Consider the following 20,710-nt stretch of genomic DNA (forward strand, 5'->3'; position numbering starts at 1 on the left):
CTTCATGGAGAGCAGCAATCAGAACCGAGCTGGCTTCCCTTCCCTTTCTTTGTACCGTGTCGATCACATCTCGAGCTTTTTCTGCTCTGGCCTTTGTTCTGGCCAACTCCCTCTCTTTGTCATTTATAACACCGCGCTCAAAGAGTTTATCCAGAAGCTGGTCCAGATCCGGTTCAGACACCCTGCTGATAAACTGAGTCCGGACGGACAGCAGCCTGTCCTCCGCTGGGACCTGGTCCTCCAGGAGAAGCCCTGGAACATTCCTCTGTGACGTTTCTCCTCTTTGGCCTGGAAGAAAGTTTTGATTTAATCTTTCACAAGTTTATATAATTAGACTTGAAGTTTTTTCCAAATAGCAGAACAGAAGCTGACAGTCAGTCTAATGTTGGTGCTTCAGCCATAATCTCTCAGTGACGAGGTCTTTGGTGATTTTTTAAAAAAATGTATTATTGTTTATTTCTTTTACTTTTTATTTATTTATTTATGTTTTTACATGCATGGTACGTTTCCTTTTTTAGCTGCTGGAAATTTTAATTTCCTTGAAGGAGTCATCCCAAAGGGATCAATAAAGTCTAAATCTAAGTCTTTGAAGGAGTTTTGTGTCCACATGTCTCACTAAAGCCTTGGAAAACACACACACACACACACACACACACACACACACACACACACACACACACACACACACACACACACACACCCAGCAGCAGTTGGGTTATGCCCTCATTTAGCTTACAACATGTTAGAGCTTCAGGTTGGATGCAGCTGATCCTGAAGCTCCAACTGGTGACAACATGGGAATTATGGAGGATATGACATCACCGCAGCTTGGTCCACCATTTTGGGGGAAACCAAACTGATGTTTACATTTGAACATTTTTCACTGGTAAACTAAAAAAGAAACCTGGAAACCACAGGAAAAAAAGAGCAGAACTGGTTTAAACACCCAAACTGGTGACTCAGTCACTCAGTTTGATGTGTCGTGACATCAGTGACGTTCTCTGAAGAAAGACAGCAGACTCACAAAAACAGCTTCTGCACCTGATATCAATAGTTAAATCAACACAGTTTTCATATCTTATCAGCTGCTAAAAACACGTCTGACTTTGACAATTAATCTTATTATCTGCTGCATCATGTCTAGAACTTTATGAAACTGGATGTTTTTTTCTATTAAACAACCTAAAAGCAGTTTATTGACTCATGTGAATGTTTTACTACAATCTCAAAAATGTTTATATTCTTAATATTGTTTGATGTAATTGTTCTTCATCTCTCATGGCTTCTCTCCAGCCCAGCAAGTGTTTCCTGGCGTTTATCAAACCTACATTGCAAATAAAGGTTTGACTTTTAGGAGACAAAACATGGAAAATCTCTTTTCATGACTTTACAAATATTTTTCTTTAACAGTTTCACAAAACATTTGAACTATTAAGGACTTTATAGTCTGAAAAATGATGGATTATAAGTGGGATGAAGTGATGGAAACACCACAGGGATGGTGTTTCTCATGACTGTTTTGCTAAAGTAAAAGAAAGAATAAAAGGATGGTAGATCCATCTGGAAGTGCTTCTCGTGTTCTTTACTGTATCTGTAGCAGGTGGGTGAAGATGTACCTGGCAGATCAACCTCACGCTCCCAGACCTCAGTATTTGCCTGGTCTCTGACTGTGATGGTCGCTTCTCTTGTGTTTGTAGGAAGGCGGATCTCAAAGGTTGGGTGATAGTTTGGTCCGAAGTCTGGATCAAACTCTTCCCTCTACAAATCAGGATTATAGTGTCTGAAGCTTTAATTCATCCAAAACTCATTGAAGATAACCAGCAGCAGTTTGAGGAAATGTACAGTTTAGACAAAGTTTGATGAAAAACTCACAGAGGGTTGAATTAAACAGGCGGCTGGACACTGAACAGAGTAACTCTGATCCCTGATGAGTTTACAGGTGGGGGGAACCTTGACGTATTCAGACTCTTCATGCTGTGCACAGACCTTGTGAGACATCACAGCTTGTAAATCAGAGGACAATCGCTCACTTTTACACACATTTGTTCTTGTTATCACTTCCTTTCCTACTGGATAATGTATTTGTGGTTGATTTGTGTCAATGACGGGGAGTTCAGCTAAAAACTTTAAAGCTAGCAGATTCCAGGAACAAAAACACCAAAAATACTCCTAAAATACTCCACAGCAGCAGCTTGTCAACAGTTTACACACTGAGCAACAATTATTCAGGTATGTACAGCAGTGGAAAAGGTTTGTGGACAACCTAAAATTACACATTCTCATGATATTATGAAATATTTGTGGAAAATCTGTTTTTGTGTTTCAGAAAGTGTGACTGCATTAGAAAAATACATGTTTTGCTTTTTATTTTCAAGAAAAACAAAAAAACCCAAACAAATTCTTGACAGTTTTATGATGTGAGTTCTTTTGTGTTTTGGCCCAACGATGCTGGGAAAACCTCTGTGTCCCATTGATCAGGGGCTTCTCGACAGCCCTGTGGGTCTACAAGACTTTGGTCGTGACAGAACTAAAAGAAATTGCACATGAAGAGCTAAGAATCATTCTTAATTCGGAAATGTGTTGACTGCCCAAAAACCTGTTTCCATCACTGTATAAATATTTTAGGTAGTTGATGATGAATAACTGAACGTGTTGCTGTCATCAGCTCTGATGAGGAACGAGGACACAACCCGGGGATCGACGTTCCAACGTTGATCTGTGTTTGTTTTGACCTTTGATGATAAGTTTCCTGTGCAGTGTTCTGAGTAACGGAGTGAGGAGCTCTGCATTCATCTGATCTGATTTATTCACTAAAATCAAATGTATCTAGAAAAGATTTCCTCTGTAATCTGACCTGAAACTACCAGGATCAAGCAGCAGGATGAAGGAAAAGTGAAGTTATAATAAACTCTTTACCTCCTTCACGGGGATGTTGCTTGGCAGCAGAAACACATCGAGCTTCTGCTTCTCTGTCTCAGGGTTTGGTGGTCTAAGAAACAACAAGACTTGTCCCTTCATGGGTTTTGTGCTGTTCTGAAGCCACGTCACGAGATCCCGGACAAGGCCGAAGGCAGATAAATGAGGGACTTTTACAATCACATGAGTTTCTGTGATCTCAAGCAGCTCAAGGATGCTGATCCCATCATCAGACATGTGGAGGACAGACAGGACGCCTGCAGACAGCAGAGCTGAGAAAACAGAGTAGATCAATAAGATCTAATGATGAGAACTTCATCACAACATCAGTGGTTATTTTTTATCAAGACTCTCCAGATCATGGAAGAAGTATTAACTGTCTAAAAGTTTAAAGGTCAGAAAAACATGAAGTCCACGAACTAATGTTTGTTCTGAAGCGGCTGTAAACATAATCCTGTGATGAAATATGTTAAATACAACCACATTTACTGTGTTCTGTGATGAATTAAGCCAGTTTATAATTCTGAATGTTGAAATGAAATGTGTGAAGCAGAGTAAACATCACTGAAAGGGTGTTTCTATCAGATTGTGTCTGTAGGGACATCTGCAGCCTGTCGGGGTCACTAACAGGCTGGTGGGGTTGATCGCTGCTCCCCACCAACAGTCAGAGACTCACCAGCCTCTGTTTCACAGTGTGGGAGGTGAAGCTGACAGACGGTGTCCTCAGAACACTTGATGTTGAACAACGGTCCTGCCGGTGTCTTTCCAGCTGATTGGAGGAGCTCCTCGTCCCACTGGTTGGTCCTGTACTCTATGTCCACCTATGTACACGTTTTGGAGATAACATGCACTTCAATCGGACACTTATAATTTATTTTCCCAAGCCACGCAGAGCTGCAACATAAGGATGAAAGAGCCACATGCGGCTCCATAGCCGCGGGTTGCCGACCTCTAGTCTAGATGATTGGTCCAGTTGGTGTCATCTATCATATGCTGCCTACAGTGAACTCCTGGAGAGGAAATGAGTTTTCCAGTTAAAGGAGCTGAATTAATCTGTCCACCTTTCTTCAGAGACTTCATCACTTATGTACAGATTAAAAATGCTCCAGTCAGCATGACAGCAGCTCTGATTCTGATACTCACATAGTTTGTATTTAGATTTATTTGGGAAGTTAACTCAGCTGGAGTGTTTTGGAGCCTGATTTGCCACCAAGAGTTTGCATACAGCTTATGTCATTACTGGTCAAGACAATGAGAGCTATTTTTGACTAAACACACACAGCTACAAAGAGGTTTTATGGACAGTTACAGATTGATGCCGGTGATAGAACTTCTGTCATACATGCTGTAGAGAAAACATGACCGATCTAGGAATCCTGATGGCTAAAATATCTTTCTATGTGCATTTTAACAACCCGTTAGGAATCAGGTTTAACCCGTAATTTTTGACTACTTATTTCATGCAGATATCAGCAGTGGCTGAAGCATGGAAAAGATAAATTTATTCAACTTGGGATATGCATGCAGATGACAGCTCATACCTTGGATGTAGTTTGATGGCAGCAGGCCAGACTTGCTGGTTCTCTGCACGATGCCGTACACCCAGTCTTTGTTATTTAGCTTGGGAATGATGATGACATCACCAACTCTGAAAGACACTTTATTATCTTCCTGAGCCTCAAAGTCACATAGTGCCAAGTAAACATGCTGTTGACAAGCTGGGACACACATACACAGAAACACACAGAAAGTAATGAGTCAGACTGGGGAGTGTTTCCGGACTTTACGTGAGACAACAGTTTGACTTTCCTTCATGGTACATTTTAGGGAGGAAATGTGTGAAGAATATGCAAACTGTTAAAAATTAACAAAGAGAACAGACAGAGAAAAATACACATAATGTACATTATTATTGTAAACTCGAGCTCTATAAATGTCTGGAAAAATGCTACTTTAAAACAGTAAAACAGAAATATTATTGAATTGAGCAGACCTAAAGTTAGTGTTATTTTATATACTTTAACAACTCCAGCTGTTCTCTAATTAGGAGTCTACAACATGTTACAGGGAGGCATTAATATCCAACAGTAAGCCAAAGCAGGATCAGTCAGTGTCAACTTCAGTCTGATCATACAGCAGAGGTGATCTCCTCCTTGTCTGACTGCATCTTGAAGCTGGATGCTGTGACCAAGCCTCCAGTGTGTTCTTCTGGATGGGGGAGGGGCTTACGCAGCAGCAACTGCTGCTAATGGTGAGTAAACCATATGGTCTTTCACATTACACACCAAAAATCTCCTATATTCCTAAAGAAGTCGCTAGACTTGTTGATAGTTGCTTTTTCTTTAAATAAACTTAATTAAAGGATCACAAAAATGACTAAATGTAGCGCCAAAGTGTCAAGTTAGGAATAGAAGTCTATCGTGAGCATCAGGAAAATCAATGTACTAAAAGATTGTGCACGGACAAATGTTTCAAGATTAAATACAAAAATATTTTTTAATGCGTTGATCATCCTGTAATTAATTAATCGTAATATATGTACATATTTACACACACATATCACACACACACACATCTATCTATCTATCGATCTGTTGTGGAAATTTCATGTTCAAATTTAGATTTTCATATATTTCATAATCCTTAGCATAAATCCATTTCTGATTATGGCTTTGACGGCTTTCTGAAAAGGTCATGATGAACTTAAGAACTTAAGCTTCGTAACACCGTGTCTGCTTACTCACCTTTACAGATATAGTAATGTGTAGAGGCCCTGAGATGTCTGCATTCAGACATCTGAGATCTGATTAATTAAACACTCTCTTCTTTTGAAGAGTTTTACAGCTAAGGAGTCAGATACTATGGTGCCATGAGGGAGATTATAACTTAAGGGTCAGTCTGACCTACCTTTTTAAGCAAAAACAGATATTTCTTGTTTAGAATAACATAGTATTATGACATGCCATTGACGTATTGTCGGCGAGGGCTTAAAAAGTAGTTTTGTGTAGAACTCTTTAGAGCATTTTCAGACTTCTGCCCCATTGGACCTCTGGGTTATCTCTCCAAATTGTCATTTGTATTATTCTGTTTTTCTTATTTCTGTTCAATAATCTTTGTAATTTTTTTCACTTCAGAACCAGACTCCTCGTCATACTCATACAGACTTTTTCTCCACAACAATATATGTTTGTGTGTGTGAGCACAAATGATGAACATGTGACCAGATTCAATAGTGCAGACTTCTTGGATATTTGTGGTGGTTTTCAGCAGAGCTTTGTTCTGACAGCATGATGTTACTTACATTCAATATAGTTTGAAGGTAGAAAGCCAGATTTGCCAGTTCGTTGCACAGTTCCAGTGATCTGATCTTCAGAGATTGGGTGAGCGTTGATGATGATGTCATCGTTACTGAATGAGATGTCATCACTATCCTCAGCCTCAAAGTCACACAGTGCCCGGAAAAGAGGCTGTGCAGAAACTGTGACAGAAATGGAAACATGCAGAGTGACTGAGTGGTTAATGATATTCCTCCTGTTTCCGTTTGATTAAAGGCAGAGTATGTAAGATTTCAAGGCGATTCTTTCCAACACCAGGTGGTAAACGCCAGGTCGTGAGCAAAACCACACAACTGCTACTTCCACTACCACTACTGGGCAGTAGTAATGAGCAAAACTCACTCCTCACCCCTCCCGTCCCCGAAACACAGCGGAACCAGCTGGTGGATGGATGTGAGGACAGCGGGACTGATTAGAGTCTGAGGAAGACGAACTGCGGCTTCAAGAGAGATGAAGCAGCAACGCTGTGACCGGCTGGCTGCAGTACAGGTAAAATGCAGCTTCATGTTTAGTATTTGGTCTCAAGATATTACTGATAAAAAGATTTATTACAGGAATTCCAGTTTTAACAGCATTGCAATAACCAATAATGATAAATATTTTTATGTATTATTTATTGTTGCAACGTAAATGTAGTTTCATATTTAAGCTTGTTACGTACTGCACTGTTTTCTATATGTTACTTTTTGCTTTGGGAGTCCAGACATTTGTATCAGATATTACAGTGATATTTTAACTTAGTCTCTGAACAGAACAGAAAGACACAGTCAATAAAATTTGGCTTCACTTATAGAACTAATCTTTTTATTATCCTTGCACAAACTTCTTGATGACATAAATGCGAAGGACCTAAGAAGACTCCCATCACAGCTCCTAAAAGGCAACGAGGTCTGATTCCCAGTTGCTGTGTGGCCTACTAGAGACAAGTTTCCCGATCTGCACAGACAGAACACTGGTTTTGTTTGTTTATTAATATTTTATTTATTTATCCTTTTTAAGGTAATCTGCCAATTAATATCTTTTCTGTGGAATTGTATTGTTTACATATTTTTATTTATTGTATAATTTCTTTCTTCACATATAACTTTGTGTTCCTAATTACCTCATGTAAGCTAGTTTGTATATTTTTATGCCTTTTTGATTAAGATGAATTCATTTAAATGCTTTCTCACATTAATCCAATACTGTCAAAGAATGCAAATAACTACAGTGGGACATGACTGCAAAGGAACAAGACAAAAGTTTATTACAATTTATAACTGTAAAAAATACAGATCTAACAGCAGCAACAGTGTGTGTATAAACACAACACAAACCCCACAAAGCAAAGCCCATGATCCACAAACAAAAGACACAACTATCTGAAAAAGATGTGAAGTTTAGATTTGACAACAGAAGTTCAATAATTCCTGTTGTCCATGCTTTATCTGTTGCACTCGCTACTGACTTCATACACATTTCTCACCTTTTTGATTCATTGAAGTTATGGACATAATTATAAGATGCAATAAAGGGGGTTGAGGAGTCTGATTTTGTGACCTCAGTATGAGCTCTGCTTTTTGGAAGCTTTGATTCTGACCCTCAACTTTGACTGAAGCAGATCAGTCTCATGTGCAGTTCCTGGGATGGGAATCGGCTCCAAATCCAAGAACATGATGTTTGGCATGAAAATTTGGTATACTTCCTCTGGGTTGGGATGAGGTCCTGTTTCTGTGTGGGACAAGTGACTCAAAGTCTTGTTCATGAGAGAGGAGGAACAGAGCTGGAGGTCGACAACATCCTGATGCAGAGGGGAGGATTGGTGTTGAATTGTGGACCTGATGAGGGAAACAGCATAAAGTAAAGCAGTTTGTTAGACACAACGTGACTTGCACATTAAGTCTTGTGTAAAAAAAACAGTGAACTCATTTTGTAATAATGTCATTTGTTATGATGATGATGGAATGGTCAGACAACACAGCTGCTCTTTACAAGGATGAGACTGAATATATTACAAAGGAAAGCCAGCTCTGTCCTGGGGGGCTACTTGTTTCTGTGGAGGAGGTGGGAGATCTAAGCTTTCCCTGATGGATATGAAAGTCTATGTACATATATTTGTATATGTGTAGAAACTGAATATGGAAACATTTGCAGTCCAGCAGCCCAGTTAGTGGAGAATGTCACCTGCGCAAAGACTAAAACTTCATTAAAATAGTTTTAACTGTTTGTGCTGCTTTACTTTTTGAGGTATGAAGAATATTTTAATATCAGTCTGATGCTACGCAGCCCCCATTGTCGTCAAAAGCATAATTTCTGCAGCATAAACTAGCACAAACAAACAAAACCATTTTGAGTTCATTTGGAGGACAGTGGTGGTCTTGCATGTCCTCAGATTGACCATTTAAATAAGTCAAGCAGCACAAATTATATATTTTTTTCAAGCACAACCAACCACTCCTACTTCCACGCCAACTGAGCGGCTGTACGCACATCTGGTGAAACGGGAAACGCTGACACCAGCGGCAGAAGAATAAAGCCAAAGAAATGGTTTGAAATTTGAGACAATTTTGCAAAATCATATATAAACTTTCATCCAAAATGTTGTCCATTAAAATTCTTTGCAGAAATGAAGAAAAACACATATTTGATAGGTACTATACCAAGAACAAATTCTGGGATTACAACAGAAATGTTAATTAGAACGTCAACCACGACATAGTCTGCACACTTTGAATAGTGCAGAGCCCGAATATTGACACAGCCTGTTGATACTGATTTAAAAAGGAAACAGGAAGAACATGTGCGCTGCTTTAAAAATCTACAAGTTTTGTGCGTCACATTTCTTGTTTTCCCTTCATACACCACCTGTAGCTATTACTGAGTCAGTTTTATAAATGAACTCCCAGATCCAGGACGTTAGACACGCTGTACAATTTTGTTCCAGTGTAGGGGCCTATTAAATATCATTGTTTTTCTTTGATGTAGAAAAACTAACTGTGGGGTCAATAAAGCTACTAACACAGCAGCTTCTCTTCATATCACCGTTTATCCAGAAGCTGAGTGACAAAATAACGTTTGTACTCACAGAACAGTGTAATAACACAACCAGAGAGTCCATCCTTGGTCCCATCTAACAGCTAACTGTGTAAATTCCTATGGTAAATTCCAACTTACCGATAGCAACGTTGCTAACTCTGCTTCAGAGTTCAGTCCGTTGTTCCCACAAAGCTGTCTCCACCACGTGAAGGTGACGCCAAAATCTTTCTACTTTTGACACACAACTTGTCATATCCTGTGACTTGAAGGAGCTTTTTTTCTTTTTCCCAGAAGCAGCAAGCTTCTCTGGAAGTTCGGGCTCTTCCACATAATTAATCAGAATCAGTTGAAAAGCGATTGCGCAGGCATCACCCTTCCGTGCGCACATGCACAAACCATAGACCGTATATGAAAGATAGACGGAGCCTCCAGCGGTTAAAAGTGAAACCTTTGCGTAAGTGCATAAAACTGCAGTTCCCCCTTCATCTGCTAGGGGCTGGCTGCAAAACAGAGCGAATCCCCACAGACTCCCATGTTAAAAAGGCCAACTTCACAGCAGAAATACACGTTTACAGGCTGGTTCAAAAATCCATTTTCGGTTTAATAGGTCAAGTTTACCTTCATGACAACTGTGGGGGGGAGATAATTTTTCTTACTCACCCCTTTAAAAGTAATTTAATATTGAAGTTCTGCATATTTAGGGGCGTGTCCTTTTGAATAACAGGTATCCGATTTCCCGCTTCAAGTCAGAAGAACGTAGAACAGCAGTTTTTAGCTGGTTAACAACGTGACTTAGCTTTAGCCCGCTTACCTCCATTAGCTGGTTAGCTCCTGTTATCTCCAGGTAAGCTTGGTAAGCTCTTAGCTCCAGAAAGCTTGGAGTTCGCTCGATGTCAATCATCCACCATGATGCTCACAGCCTCCCTCTCAGCTCTACCTCTTTGCCCATATTTGTATTTTCCGGGCGAGACGACACGCATGTCCCTGCCAAGATGGCAACGCTCTTCAGAAACCTATGGGTCACGTCCTGGAAACTACGTCAATCTTTTTAAATGCAGTCTATGGTGCATTCCCCTCACACACACACGCACGCACACACATACTGCGTCAACCTACCCCATTCCCTTTCACCTACACTCCACCTCCGCTTCCCCCAGCCGTCTTCTTCCCTTGGCCCCTCCGCCTGTCGCTGTAGCTCAGAGCTGCTCAGCAATAAATTGGCTTATACTCACTCTACTAGTGGAAAAATGTACTACAAGTTTTACGCACCATAAAACATTCAAGAAGGGTCTTTCTAATTAATTCAGTTTGAAATTTAATAAGGCATGAAAAATGGGCAGACTGAAACCTAAATGTTTAAAAAACCTAATTATGATCATAGTAATTTCTTTAGTTAATTTATGTTGAAAATATTGAAAATCTTACACACTCGGCCTTTAAAGAGATTGACTCTTTTCTGCTTAACACTGTAAAGAATATAATTACATTCATGTATTCAACTGTAAGCACATGGTGAATCTGAACATCAGCTCACATTCATGTTAAAAAAAAAAAGCCTAGTGACTGAAACATGACAACTCGAGTTAAAACTGAAATGACAGAAGTAAGATTAAATCAGCACTAGTAATTGCCTTAGACTGGCTCTTATACACTGCTCAAAAAAATAAAGGGAACACTAAAGTAACACGTAGATCTGAATGAATGAAATATTTTTATTAAATACTTTGTTCACTCCATAGTTGACTGTGCTGACAACAAAATCACACAAATTTTATCAAGGAAAATCAAATGTATCAACCCACTGAGGTCTAGATTAAGAGTTATACTCAAAATGAAAGTGGAAAAACACACTACAGGCTGATCCAACTTTGATGTATTGTCCTTTAAACAAGTCAAAATGAAGTTTAGTAGTGTGTGTGACCTCCGCGTGCCCATATGACCTCCTGATGAAGCGGTGGATGTTGTCCTGAGGGATATCTTCCCAGACCTTGACTAAAGGATCCGCCAACCCCTGGAGAGTCTGTGGTGCAACTTGGCATTGGTGGATGGAGCGAGACATGATGTCCCAGATGTGCTCATTTGGATTGGGGAACGGGCGGGCCAGTCCATAACATCAATGCCTTCATGTTGCAGGAACTGCTGACACACTCAAGCCACATGAGGTCTAGCATTGCCTTGCATTAGGAGGAACCCAGGGCCAACCGCACCAGCATATGGTCCCACAAGGGGTCTGAGGATCTCATCTCGGTACCTAATGGCAGTCAGGCTACCTCTGGCGAGGACATGGAGGGCTGTGCGGCCCTCCAAAGAAATGCCACCCCACACCTTTACTGACCCACAGCCAAACTGGTCATGCTAGAGGATGTTGCAGGCAGCAGAACGTTCTCCACGACTCTGTCACGTCTTCACGTGTACTCAGTGTGAATCTGCTCTTGGTGTTCTCTGGCAAACGGCAAACGTCCTGCACGGTGTTGGGCTGGAAGCACAACCCTACCCTTGGACGTCGAGCCCTTATGGAGTCTGTTTCTGACTGTTTGAGCAGACACATGCACATTTGTGGCCTGCTGGAGCTCATTTTGCAGGGCTCTGGCAGTGCTCTTCCTGTTCCTCCTTGCACAAAGAAGGAGGTAGCGGTCCTGCTGCTGGGTTATTGCCCTCCCACAGCTTCCTCCACGTCTCCTGATGTACTGGCCTGTCTCCTGGTAGCGCCGTCATGCTCTGGACACTATGCTGACAGACACAGCAAACCTTCTTCCAACAGCTGCCATTGATGTGCCATCCTGGATGAGCTGCACTACCTGAGCCACTTGTGTGGGTTGTAGACTCCGTCTCATGCTACCACTAGAGTGAAAGCACCTCCAGCATTCAAAAGTGACCAAAACATCAGCCAGAAGGCATCGGAACTGAGAAGTGGTCTGTGGTCACCAACTGTAGAACCACTCCTTTATTGGGTGTGTCTTGCCAATTGCCTATAATTTCCACCTGTTGTCTATGCCATTAGCATAACAGCATGTGGAATTGATTGTCAATCAGTGGTGCTTCCTAAGTGGACGGTTTGATTTCACAGAAGTGTGGTTGCCTTGGAGTTACATTGTGTTGTTTAAGTGTTCCCTTTATTTTTTTGAGCAGTGTACATGCTCAGGCTGAATCGGAGACAGCTCTAGCTCCAGGCCCAGTACTACAAACAAGGCAAATGCACATTTAGCTCTAATCATTTGGTGACTTAACTCAAAGGCATCCACACCTCAAATAAAGCAAAACATACCGCATGTTGGCCTAGTAGACACACGACCCCAGTGACAAAAACCAAAACGATGTATAAGTCAGAAATCATTTTTACATCCTGGCGGAGCTATATAATTCATGATTAAATATTCACCTGTATTACATGTGATGCTGTGCTAATGGTTACTCTAAAAGGCGCTCTAGGCTCTTCAACTTGCAGATTAGTTTAGGTGATTCTGCACAGTTGTCTTTCGTTTGGACATTTTGTCAAAGCTCCTCTTTCGCTGACTGCTTCCCAAAATAAATATCTCTGTAATAGTGGAAAACTGTGCAGTTTCCAGAGTATGTGTCTCGTAAACCAGTGAGTATTTCCACTAAGTACGCAATAGGTTTGTTTCATTTCAGAGGACTAACATTGCTGATGTCTGAAGCCTCGCTGCCCGGTTGTTCTACTGGTTTAGAACCTTGCTCAGTGAAGTTTTGATTAATTCATTTGGACAGCATGTACATATTCTAATTTGAACAATTGCATATCCCCTTTAAATTGTATAAAGGTCCTTACAAATTCCGTAAATGTAAATTATAATTTAGTTAAAGGTACACTTTTACCTCCTATATATTTAACACACAAATTTCAGTAATGTCTTAATCTTTATAGCCTTGTGTCAAGTCACAGCTTTGGGATATATTTTCTATGTAGTTATCTGTTATGGAATCAGCACATTCCTTTTAGATAAGATCTTACTCAAACTAGATTGAACATTTGTAGTACTTACAAATTTTGTCACTGGAAGCTTTGATTGTCTCATTGCTGTAGCTGCAAGGATAAACCATAAATCCACAAATGAAACGAGAAAAAAAAACCATTTTATGTAAATTAGCTTAGAGAACAAGAATACAGAAGGTGATGCGGGGCTGTCATAATGATAAAAGTTAATTCAAAATCATCAAAACAATAACTAATTGAAAGAAGTTTTTTTCATAGTTTAAACCTTTATGAGTCTAAAAATAAAATAAAATTAGAAAAATTAATTTTAGTGTCACACAGCTCACCTCATACAGGTGTATTAGAATGAACAAAATTGATCATGAGCCTAAATAACTGCCATCTTAACACAATGTTTCAAAGAGCTGAATAATTTTATGTAAAATATTTCGATGACAATTAGGTAATATAATAATTTACAGTGAACTGAGTTCACGACTGTATGAGGCATAAACAAAATACCCAACTCTTGTTTGTGATATATGTTTAGTTTTGTGAAATGTTACCCACCTCAGAGTGTCCAGCTGACAGTAAGTACTTTTCACAAAAGCACACAACATTTGTGCATCTGAATGCTTTAAGTTGTTTCCAATCAGGTTAAGATCTCGAAGATGGAAGGGGTTAGATGACAGAGCTGATACCAGAGATGAACAGCTGCTCTCTGACAACTCGCAGTTCCGCAATCTGAGTACAAAATAAAACATTCAGTTAGAATAATATATTGTCTAATCATTCATTTGTGGTTCTACTGTGGACGACTACATGACTCTTCTACAGACATAAAAAATATCAGGAAAAACAGCCACACATCTGTTTATGTAAACAAAGACTTGTAACATGAAGCTGACCACATTTAATTATCTTAGAAAAGGATCAAGACAACATTAAAATGTGCATCTGAAAAATTTGCTGTAATCTGTGTCTTTCTTATTTCCGCCTTGAGATGACTTTACTGTGAATTGGCACTTCACATATAAAGCGAATTTAAACTAAAATTAAACTAGAATTGTGCTGTTATTAGATAACAGCAAGGGTGAATGTGATAATGTGTAATTAATGAAGCATAATGCAAAAAAGCTTAAGATGCCACTGAGGTTATTAAAAAACCTGTTCATTTTTAAGTAGTAAAAACTAAGATGAATTTGTCTTGGATTAGTGAGAGGCGTGATGTTGTGATAGTTTTTAAATGTGATGTGGTGGCGATTTTGGGAGAACTTTTAATTTTATGTTCTGCTCATAGAGCATTGGTGCAGCTTATTGAAATGATGGTGCAGAAATGTAATTTCATGATGATATGAATGTTTTGGTGTGTAGAATGCACACCATAATTTTCATTAACATGATTATATGATGAATCAACTATCTTATACATAGAGCATCACTGGATGTGTCTCCTTCTGACAAAAAAACACTGCAGCATACCACCTGCTAGCAGACATGCAGCATTGTTTCCAATCTGGAAATGAATAAAATAAATCCAAAAAATAAAAAAATGAATGTGAGGAAAACTGCATAAAGAGAGGAATAATTTCTTAATGACTAAAAAGAGGAAGGATGAGGTAAGTTGTATTGTGCAGACATATGAGGGAAAACATCACTTGTGGGATTTGAACCCATGACAATCAGAACCACAGTCCTGTCTACCACCTGGCCACGTACTGTCACACATACACATGAATGGGAAAAGACAAAACTCTTGTACTGAGAAGAGGGATGCGTTCTTATCTAATGCTTCTCAACCTACATTCACACACAAGCTCTTTACAGCACCTCTGTGCCATGAATACATAAAGAAGAAAAAAGAAAGCCAGCAGGTAAACAGGCCAGCATTTCTCTCCAGTGATGGAGCATCCCTGCCTCTCTCCTTCATGGCTGTTCAGTCATCATCCTTTGTGTCTGTGTTTGGATCACCTGCACAGGCTCATAGCAGTTCACCTTCTCAGCTTCTCTTTGGCTACAGAGCTATGAAACATTGACTCTGCTCTACATTTTCACACATTTCTCTCCTGATGGAAAGCTGCTGACACACATTTACAACTTCCTTCAATCCACTGTTACCTAGCAACAAGTTAGGTTATAGCTTAACCTCTTAACAGTCGGCGGCCCGCCTGCGGGCCTTTTTCCGGTTTTCTTTTTATATCACGCTCGTACAATATCTTAAACATTTCCTATTTCAATGAAACTGTGCATGACGCACCGGTAGGCTCTCCCCTTCTGATTGACCCCATTTTTGACCAACTGGATTGATCCATGATCATTCCTTAGCCAATAATAGCCAATAAGTGTCAACCTAGGTGGTCTGACCATGACATACGTTTTTGCTTCCAGACTTGTTTACTTTGTGAGTCGGGATGGGGGGGATGAGTGATGGGGGCACACGTTTTCTTTCTGTTGTTTCTTACTGTTGGCGTATTTACAGTGGTTCTGTTCGGTCTACTAAAGACGTGAGACCTAGTTTGTTAGAAAACTTGGGGTCTCGGTTCTAAAACGTAAGAGTCTGGACCGGGGGAACCGTTCATGCGGGTGTCGTTTAGTCCGAGTGTGCGTGAAGCAAAAAGAGCAGCGAAGAAAGAGACGCAGCGCTTCAACACCTCTATTTCCCTCCAGTGGTAAACATTCGTTCATAAATACAAAATCATAGAAAGAAAAAAATACGCTGTTGCGGATTTATCTGCGTGTGTGTGGACCGCTTTCATACTCTGTGTGCACATGCGTGCAGCGATGCATTTCTGTTAGAACATACACTTATTACAGTCGCAGTACTAATGTGAGATAAAAACTTCTTGTCTTTATTAGTCTGTCATCTGACTCAGAGTGGAAACCCACCAGCTCTTCAGATGAAGAAGGACCAGCTCCTTCCAGAAGAAAACCTACATTCCTGCCCTTCAGACCACCAGGACCCTTGCTCATCATAACAGCTACATATTCTGCTCTCCAGCTTTTTTACTTTACTTTTACAAACACTTTTTATCAGACAATAGTTAAAATCTAATGTAAATATGTAAATTGTATTGCGTTATGGTGTTTTTATGATTACATTTTGTTTACATTGCATAACATGGCATTATATTGTTTACATATATAAACATGATGACTGTAAAACCTATTCTGACTCTTATTATAATGCACATTAGAAAAAATAAGCTTTTAGTGTGTTTATCCATCACCTGGTGATTTTCAATAATACTGAAAGTAAATATGAATATACAACAAGATTCCTCTTGATACCACCTTTCATTAGAGGTTTCATTGAAGACTGTATGTTGAAGTGTTCTGGAGTTATAGCTTATTGAAGTTGGAGTATCCAAAGTGGCCATTTGGAGTCTCCAAATGGCCACTTTAGGGAGCGCATGAACATACTTACAGTAAAGCCCTCTTAGAATAATAATTGTGGCTTCTATTGTCACCAAAATTTTAACTGGTCATAGGAAAGGCTTCATGCTACAGCTCCATCTGATTTTCCAGACCATATCTCCATCTCTCCATGTGCAGCATGTTGACAAAGTAGAAGAGAAATTCAGACGAGGGGAAAAAACTGAAATTTCCTTGTGTTCCAACTTCAATAACTTTATGCTGGTTACAGTTACAATAAATTTCAAAGCTCAAGGTAAAACTTTAGAGTGTTTTCTTTAAAAAGAGACCATGCTTTTGAATATACTCCAAAGGGTTCAAGAACAGCGCCTACTTTAATTTGGGCATGTCATTTTCAGGCGCATTTGGAATTTTGGGGGGTGACTGTTAAGGGGTTAACTTGATTTCATTTTCCAATCAAGTTATTTTCCTGAGCCAGCGTCGCCTTTCACCTTTATGAATCGGATGAAAGCTGTTTTCTAATCCAGTTAAAGATGCTTCATTTCTATCAGTGATGGTGGGGAGTTGCTTCATTTTAGCTGATTCATTATTATATGATCATTATTTCAGCCATAGATATTCACTAAAGCTCAACGTCTAGAAGCATCAGTCAGTGGTTATATATTAGTTTCTGACTGACATAATCTAAATCTTCTGCTTTAATTTAATAAATAATCCTAATTTCAAGAACTAAACTACTGAAGACAAATAAAACATGGTGTCTGACCCCAGAGTGTCCAGTCTGCAGTGTGGACTCTCCAGAAATCCACAAAGATCTTTGACACCAGCCGTCATGTTCTGGTTCCAACTTAGATCAAGCTCTCTCACATGGGATGGGTTGGACTTCAACGCTGATGTTAGTGATGCACAGCTGATCTCTGACAAATTGCAGTACTCGAATCTGAATAAAGAATAAAAGTTTGATGTCAACAGAATGAAGGTTAAAACAGTCCAACAGAAGCAGAGAAGAAGAATTCTCATTAATATTAATGACAACATGCTGCTGCTTCAATAAAAACGTAGTGACTTCAATCAGAGTGAGTTCTCTCAGCGACAGACACGACTGATTCTACTGGCTGAACTGGATAAAAAAAAGACTGAAGAGTGATAATGGTGACAGGACACACACACTGCAACACACGTTTCCAACACTGCAGATGTGAGCGACAGCAGATTGTCAGCTTGATGTAAACAGCCTGTTAATGAAAGCAAACACTGGACTAATTAGCATATCAGTCTAGATGTTGCTTATCAAAGCTGTTTCTTGATGAAGCTGAACTGGATCAGTGTTATTTCCATACAAACTAGTTTCAAATGTGTCATAAATGTTTTATAACCTGTTTTAATTTAAATCTTAAGTATAAAAACATTGTTTTCATATTTGACAATTTTCTTTCATTTTCATTTTAAACTTTTGTCTCTGATTTGAGCTGCAGGACGTCACTTGACAGTGTTGTTGAATCCTGATAACAGAATAACTGAAGAGGCTTAATTTTCCATGTTAACCATGCCCACCTGAAATGTACAACCAATTACACAATAATTTTTGGAGCCCAACAAGAAAAAACTTCAGCCAGCCTGATGTGTCAACAACTATAAGACACATCCACGAGAACAAAATGACATCACTTTCTTCACGTATCCTCAAGAACAAGAAAAAAATATCTGTCTTCTCGTGGAGTATGTAACACGCTATAGAAGCTGCTATCATTCTAAATTTTCATAGAATACTTGTTCAAGATCTAATCATGGTTCGTCTAATGGGTGAGATTTGAACCCTTTTGAGATATACTTAAACCTGTTGACTAAGAAGTAGTACCGGATGTTAGGTAGGTTTAATCATCCGGTGTACAGTAGTGCTGGGCAATATGGACTATAGCTAATATCTTGATATAAATTTTACTTTATCGTGATGCACCATGTGAATCTTAATGTTTTGAAATTTCTAAAACAATGTTTAATAGTTAAAATAAACATTATCATGAATAAAAAACACCAGTAAGATTTCAGCAAACTACGCTAAATTTAACTTCATTATGTTTCCTTCTTTACAAATTTTTTACTCATGGATATTTTATCATATTATAATGGCACCACAACCCCCAACAGCAACCCCAGCATCCCCTAGATCAGGTTTGTTTATTTTTCATATTTATTCAAGATCTTCTATTTTGTTTCATTTTGTCTTAAAATGTTTTCTTATTTTATGATGCAGGTCATTTCTGTGTCAGATCATAGCAGAAATATTCTAAGGTCTCCATTCCTCAAGAATGATATTATTATTATTTTACTTTTATAAAAAAAAACCAAAACAAACAGCCTGATCTGATGGATCTTATTCTAATGTTGATATCTACATACGTCCCGTCATGTCTTTACATGTCATGCTGTGTGCACACACGGATGAGCTACACTCCCACCTGCAGACAGAGAGTGCACATAGGAAATTGTGGCATCAACCACCTGAAAAATAAAAAAAAAAAAAAAAAAAAAATAAATCAGCTGGTTCCAGATCAACTCTAATTTAATAAGAGGAAGTGGAGGAGGAGAAGCAGGTGGAGGAGTTTTCCTGCTCCGGCGTACTAACTCAATCAGGAAACACACACAGCTGAACAGTTGCTCTCCTTGTTGTTATTTCTGAGGTGTATTTCTGCTTTAAATGGATGATTTCAATATTGATCCTAAAACTCTTTCAATTAATGTTAATATAAATGCTTCATATTATTCTGAAAATCTGTTTAAAAATATAGATGTAAGTGGTTTTTCAGTCTCAGGTCAAACTTTGCACAAATGAAGGATGTTTACCATCATCTGTAAATACATTTCAAGTCATTGCTGAAATACAGTAACTGTGTTCTGCAGAGGTGCTTATTAATCCAGGTGCCATAAAGTAAAAGTCCTGTCCGGCAGCTGTTCCAACCAGTCACTAAACCAGCTGAATTTATTTAGCTCAGCTCCACAGCAAGGTAGATGAGCCTGTTCGTGAAAACACCTGTTCTAAATGCATAGGTAGTTCCAAAAACAATGCAGGACTTCTACTTAATGGCACATGGATTATACACTTCTGGTGTTTTGGTGAAAGCATACTTCTGTACACATTTCATGGTTATCACCTTCCTTATCTGGTGCACATCTGGTACAAATGCACCTGGCCATTCATCTTCTTTTAACTGTTATAGGGCAAATAGGGCATGGGTGAGGGTGGTTGTGGGTGGGTGAAAGGGGATGTGTATGTGTGTTAGTGTTTTATCTACTTTGATGTAAGTTGTTTTATAATGTAAAGCACTTTGTATTGTTTTTAAGCACAAAAAGTGCTATACAAATAAAGTTTGATTTGATTTGATTTGATCACATATGTGTGCTATTATTGTGAAAGGGTGGAAGTCCAGGGGTGCACTTGATGGTTTTGTGATCATGGAGGCAGTGGATAAAGTGAATGTTCAACTTGAGAACTGAGTTCTTTATGTGAACCAACAGCCAAAACATAGACTCGGATAACTGATGAAATGAGTCAAACATCTGCATTAGAAAGTGATGATTTCTGTGATCATGATGATCATAATGGAAACAGGGTACAGGAGGGTAACTTACCTGGGTGTCAAGCATGTATGCTGGGGATGAATTGGTAAATGGGATCAATGGGTGTGCTATGTTTAAATAGCCAAGAATTGCGCAATTCCACAGTGACGTAATCATCCGGTGCCCCACTGAATGCGGCAAGACGCCAGAATGTTATGTTTACTTTCTTTTTGTTCCAAAGGTGGGAAATATATGGGGTTACATCTGTGTCTTAGTTTTTGAGTGTTGTGTATGTATTACTGTGGGGACTTAGGAGAATCCAGGTATTTGTGGTAATTGAGGAGTTCCTGTTGGGTGGGGCGTGGTATGTATAAGATGCTCATTTTGGAGTTGTGGGGGAAGAGAGAGTGAGGAGTACGGATTAGAGCATCACAAGTTACAGTGTGTTTTTTGGAACTGGAGAGAGTAGTAGTGAAATCAGTGTAAATAGTTGTACATATTGTACATACTGTATATACTGTTCATTGTATATATTGCTGCACGTTGGTGGATTGCCTGGGAACCAAATAAATCACCTCAAACG

The 20,710-nt window shown here is 39.3% G+C and overlaps 1 protein-coding gene across 1 annotated transcript in view; it reads right to left on the minus strand.

Annotated features, from left to right (window-relative positions):
• Positions 1-3,051: 3,051 nt before the first annotated feature.
• Positions 3,052-20,710, minus strand: part of LOC306768869 (NACHT, LRR and PYD domains-containing protein 14-like) — a 55,743-nt gene continuing 38,084 nt past the window's right edge. The window contains exons 13-19 of the mRNA XM_079257334.1: positions 17,336-17,509; positions 13,768-13,941; positions 13,268-13,308; positions 6,218-6,394; positions 4,458-4,634; positions 3,593-3,737; positions 3,052-3,188 (exon numbers count right to left, since the gene is read on the minus strand). Of these exons, the coding sequence (XP_079113460.1) occupies positions 3,640-3,737; positions 4,458-4,634; positions 6,218-6,394; positions 13,268-13,308; positions 13,768-13,941; positions 17,336-17,509 (841 nt within the window). The 3' untranslated portion in view covers positions 3,052-3,188; positions 3,593-3,639. The remainder of the gene's footprint in view (positions 3,189-3,592; positions 3,738-4,457; positions 4,635-6,217; positions 6,395-13,267; positions 13,309-13,767; positions 13,942-17,335; positions 17,510-20,710) is intronic.

This window comes from Telmatherina bonti (assembly GCF_933228915.1).
Source record: "Telmatherina bonti genome assembly, chromosome: 18".
Taxonomy (NCBI): Eukaryota; Metazoa; Chordata; class Actinopteri; order Atheriniformes; family Telmatherinidae; genus Telmatherina; species Telmatherina bonti.